Raw genomic sequence first — 5,134 nt, forward strand, 5'->3', positions numbered from 1 at the left:
TTTCAAGAAGAACATTTTTGTCTGCATGGATTTCATCACATTGCGTTGCGAGCAACTACCGCCTCCTAAAAAGAAATTAATCTGTACCTTTTGGAATCCATGGTATGCGCCAACTTTTCTGTAATTCTGCTAAATGGGAGCCAATCTTGATTTTTTATTTTTTCTTACAATGCAAAGGTACAAATCAGATTAAGAGCAAAAGCAAAGAGGAGGATTTCTCATTGACTTAGACCACCTCGTATTTTTTATCGCCCAACAGACATTTATTATATTTTGTTTTTGCGTTTCGCAGCAAGCGAAGTGATGACCGTTATTGAGCACAGCATTCAGAAAGCATCAGTTCGAGGTTAATAATACGCTTCATATTATTTAGGCTACATTTAATCTTAAGAACAATACTTGGGGACGTTTGGGTATTATGTGGACTCCGCGTTGAGAGTAAATTTTGTGCGAAGATGCGTTGCAAGCCACTAAAACATAGAAACAAAGTTTTTATTTGAAGGAAACTTTTTCAATAATTTCTTTTTCGTAGGTTGCAATGATTAATTGTGTTCTTCAGCCGTACGCTTTATACCAGGGTGCAATACGTCAGGTGGTATTTTCAAACAAGCGGTGAAACCCTTTTTTCCGCGGAAAGTAACCACGCCAAGTCGTGAGGTGACGAGCCGAATGAATTCTGACCCCAGCAAAGGGAGTTAAAGCTTTCCAAGGAGCTTCGCTTCGAGCCATATTTTACACGCCTTGGCAGAACTTTATTGTGCGTAACTTGGTTTTCCTCAAGAAAAGTTAATGCCGGGTGTATACGACATCAAGAGGCATAGAAACAAGTGCAATGCAATTCCACGCTTGTGTTGTTGTATTGGTTTCTTTGCCTCTTGTCCGCGTATATATGAAGCAGTTCTAACTTCCCTCAAAAGTTTTTATATCGCTCGTTTTTCAGCATTCTTGGATGTCAATCACGCCGTATTCTGTCACACGAACGAAACCTGGGGTCTTGACGGGATGTGTTTGTTGAGTATCACAAACAGTTTCAGCAAATGGTATTGATGACGGAAAGAGGAAATAGATCAAGATATCTTGGGGTGCAGCGATTCTAAGCTTGCTCTGATCGGATTAACCTTTGCCCAAACCCGTAAATTAAGCGCTCTCACTGAGCACAGCATCCTGAGTCATATATGCACAGTCAGAAAGAAACCGTGGCCAGCAGCACAAAAGAAAAACCTACAAAAAAGCCTGAAAGTCTTGGTTAGGCTAAGAGGCAAAGTTTCATCGTTAATAGCTCTAGCGATTTCTACCGTTTTCAAAAATCCTCTTCCGAGAATAGTTGAAAAGAGACCGAGCACTAAAATACTATAATAAGAACAGCATCAAAACACTTTGAATAGATTCCACAATGATACCACACTTCCATGGAACAGAGCTCGAAAACGTTTCAATGAAACTCTTTGGTTCTCGAAACCATAACTTTTTGTGTCACTCGATACATTAGAAGTGCAGGCATCACCAGCGCAAAGCTCAACGAATCTATAAAAAATAGGAAGAAAATCCTGTCTAGTCACATCGCTCACGTTCATTACCTCGGACGGTTCAGACAAAGCGCGTCACATAACCTAGTCACCAAGCTCCCATCGCAAGATCTAGCTACCAATCACAGTCCAAGTGACTCACCAGCTAAACTGAGTTTTAAAAGCGTACTGTGCTACTCATGGAGTCTGTACCATTTGCATGTCTAATTAGCCAACCGTTATGTGCTTTGCACCATGCCTCGGTTTAACGTGGCGCAAACTAACCTCTACTTCGCAATCTGTTTTAGCGTCGCCTTTTTTCTTTTTTTCCTTCTCTTGCCCCTAAAGTAAAGAATTTTGAAATCTCCTCATGATTTCGCCGCCAACATAAACGCAAAAAAAACTTGTCTTTGCAGTGTTGAACGGTGGAGCATCATTTATATTCAGCGCGCGGTGCTGTGCCCCTAAATGAAATGTCGTAAAAACAGTTTTCGTCCTGATTAGGTACCAAGCTATACAGGGCCTCCTCCTCCTCATTACTTTGTAATCTATTCAGCTTAGAGTGAATCGGTATAAAAAGGGCCAGAAACTGCACAGAAACTAGTGGTAGATTCTACAACTCCTCTAAGTCACCATGGTAAGTCGGTTTCAAACCTCTGCACGTACTACAGCTGTCCTCGGTAGTGAATGGGGATGTGTGCATCTTCTAAAACAGTCGCTACGGTTCATATATTTGTTAGAGTGTTAGAGCGTCCATTCATACCGCCATAGATGTTTGCTACGCTTAAGCAGTTGCGAACCGAATGTTAGGGAGAAAAAGCACTTGACTTGCCATTTGTTCTTTGAGGAGTGAAATTTATATTCTCGATCGCAGCGGTAGCCGAGTGGTTGAGCATCCACCTCGCATGCGGGAGGTACGGTGTTATATCCCCAGTGCCGCCGGGTACCCACCGGTCATACAATGGGTACAAGCTTTCCTCTGGCCTGGTGCTCGGCTTCTGTAGAGCGAAATGCTTGGAAAATGGGTCTTTGACCACTCCTTGAATAATCTAAAAAAAACTTGTGCCATGGCGCACTTTGGCCATAGATGCCCTTGTGCTATAAAACTCCGTAATCATCATCATCATCATCATGAAATTTACGCCTCTATAACACGGGCATATCGAAGGCCCTCAAAACCATAGTCTATCGATTCAATGGCGATCGAGCGCAGCTACACGGTAGTTTCAATGGCCACCGAGTCAAAAGTCTATCGAGTCTACGCAGCGCGGAACTCTATCGAGATTTTGAGGGCCTTCGAACGCTGCCAAGGTTGCTAGCGTTGCTTCAAGGGGCGCCAAACGCACTTTCGTACACGATAAATTCAGGGTACAAAAGCATGTCAAACATCAGTCTCCTATACTTTAATGCAAGCAGTCCGTACAATAATTTCACATTGCATCGGTCTGGTACAAAGCGCATTAATTTTATACTCTCCACCGCACAAGACAGCAACGCCAGCGGCATCAGCGTTGCCAGAGCGCTGTAAAACCACGACAGCAAATCATACAAAACGCAGTGTCTTTCAAGACGACGCAACTTGCCATAATAACAACTGAATACCTCCTGTGACTCCAAATAAGAGTATTTAAGCATTTATTAGAGGTTTATGAAATATTTTTGCTATTTGTGCAAAACCAAAATAGCCATTGTGGCTCCCCACAAGCTCGGCGTGAGGTATGAGAACAATTTCATTGGCCATTGAGATTTGCCGTGTAGCAGCGACACACCTCCTTCGAGTTCTATTGCGATTGAGAATTTCGAAGGCTCTCGATTGGATGGCCATTGAAGCTGGCCGTGTGACAGGGGTATTACTTTGAATGTCAGGAAATCCAATTATGTCAGGCAGTTCATGCAGTAAAATGTTCGTCGTTGTTTCCAAAGCCCAAAGGAACGAAATGCCATTTTTGTTAATATTTCAACTGATCGCAGCGTGGTTATTGTACACTGGTTGATTGCTTGTAATATTCTTCTCACAGATAAATTCATTAAGCCAGAGGACATGCGGCGGATTCTATTTTAGCACTCGCACGCTATAATATAAACGGAAAGCTTACTTCTTCATGCCAACCGTTCTAAAAGCGTGGACAAAATTAGAAGTTGCGAACAAAAGCTGCTTGATTCAATTTCCAGATCCGCGCCTGCATCGTCCTGGCCCTGGCCACCAGCGCCTTCGCTGGCTTCGTTGGCACCACCGGATATGGCCTCGGCCTAGCTGCTGCCCCAGCTGTGGCCACATACGCCGCTGCCCCAGCTGTGACTGCTGTCCATGCCGCCCCAGTCGCCACCTACGCCGCTGCTCCAGCTCTGGCTGCCGTCCACGCTGCCCCAGCCGTCGCCACTGTCGCCCACGCTGCTCCAGTCGCCACCTACGCCGCCGCTCCAGCTCTTGCTGCCATCCACGCTGCCCCAGCTGTTGCCACCACCACCCTCCACCATGCCCCAGCTGTGGCCACCGTTGCCCACGCTGCCTCAGCCCTCGCATCCTACCACGCCGCCCCAGTCTACGGCTACGGTGTTGGCACCCTCGGCTACGGTGTCGGCCACTACGGCTACGGTCACGGTCTCCTCGGCTACGGCCTGAACTACGGCTATGGTCTTGGCAGTCCGTACCACTACGGCGCCCTTCTCCGCAAGAAGTGTAAGTGTACATCTGGGTGCAGATCTCAAAGGACTTAAATAACTACATTGAAAAACGTTTATATTAGTAAACTAAAACCCTTTCCATGCCATTCAGCTCAGAAACATGTTCGTGGCTTCAGGGCAACATTTTCTGCCCAATGCAGTTGAGCACGTTCCGCAGATGCAATGCATAGCTTGTTCGCTGTCAAAGTGTGCGTAGCATTGAACCTATCATGACGGGTCTGATTCTCCTATTATCATGTTCCAACTATATCCTAATCTTACATAGCTAATTTGCCCAGCTTTATTCCATTTTCTGATGGTCATGAATTACGCTTTCCGGGAGAGCTAGAGTACGTTCCTCCTCAGAGTTTAATAGATCAGACTATATGTAGCTGTGCATGAGTAACGCATCCAAATGTCGTTTTATTTCACACAGTGCAATTGGCGTTAGCTGCTTTCTTTGCCTTTTTCTTTCAGAAACTGCTGTCTTGATCCTGAGGTTAACACGCGAAACTACCGACAAAATTATGAGTTTTCGTCGTCGGAGTGCAGCCGCCGATGGAATTCAGGACATGAAGAAATAAATACCTCTGACGCGGCATTTTTCTTCAGCCGTCGTTATTTCTTGTTTAATCCATCCACTTATTCTATTTATTCCTCCAATCACACGTTGTGACGGCGATTTCTGTACGTCGCCCATCGGTGCCTATGACTTGCCCGCTACCTCATGCTATGAAAATGCTATGATGGCTATGAAAATTTATTGCCAACACGAATTCCTGGTTGACGCTGGATCTCTCGCTCACTGCAGGTGAGCCAGTATCATCTAGCAAGCTTGAGAAATCTCTGTGAAGTCGTGCCATCGGTTTTTTGCATAAAAAGATTACTTTAACCGGTGCCATTTGTCTCAAATTCCCTAATGCAGATATGGTTGTACAATAGCAGTGAAGATATTGCACTGCACG

General features: G+C 45.0%; 1 protein-coding gene across 1 annotated transcript; it reads left to right on the top strand.

Moving 5' to 3' along the window:
• Positions 1 to 2,114: 2,114 nt before the first annotated feature.
• On the top strand, positions 2,115 to 4,770 carry LOC144121405 (uncharacterized). Its single transcript, XM_077654599.1, has 3 exons — positions 2,115 to 2,142; positions 3,678 to 4,185; positions 4,647 to 4,770. Coding segments are annotated over exons 1-3 (513 nt in total). The 5' UTR covers positions 2,115 to 2,139; the 3' UTR covers positions 4,649 to 4,770.
• The last annotated feature ends 364 nt before the right edge of the window (positions 4,771 to 5,134 follow it).

This window comes from Amblyomma americanum, chromosome 2 (assembly GCF_052857255.1).
Source record: "Amblyomma americanum isolate KBUSLIRL-KWMA chromosome 2, ASM5285725v1, whole genome shotgun sequence".
Taxonomy (NCBI): domain Eukaryota; kingdom Metazoa; phylum Arthropoda; class Arachnida; order Ixodida; family Ixodidae; genus Amblyomma; species Amblyomma americanum.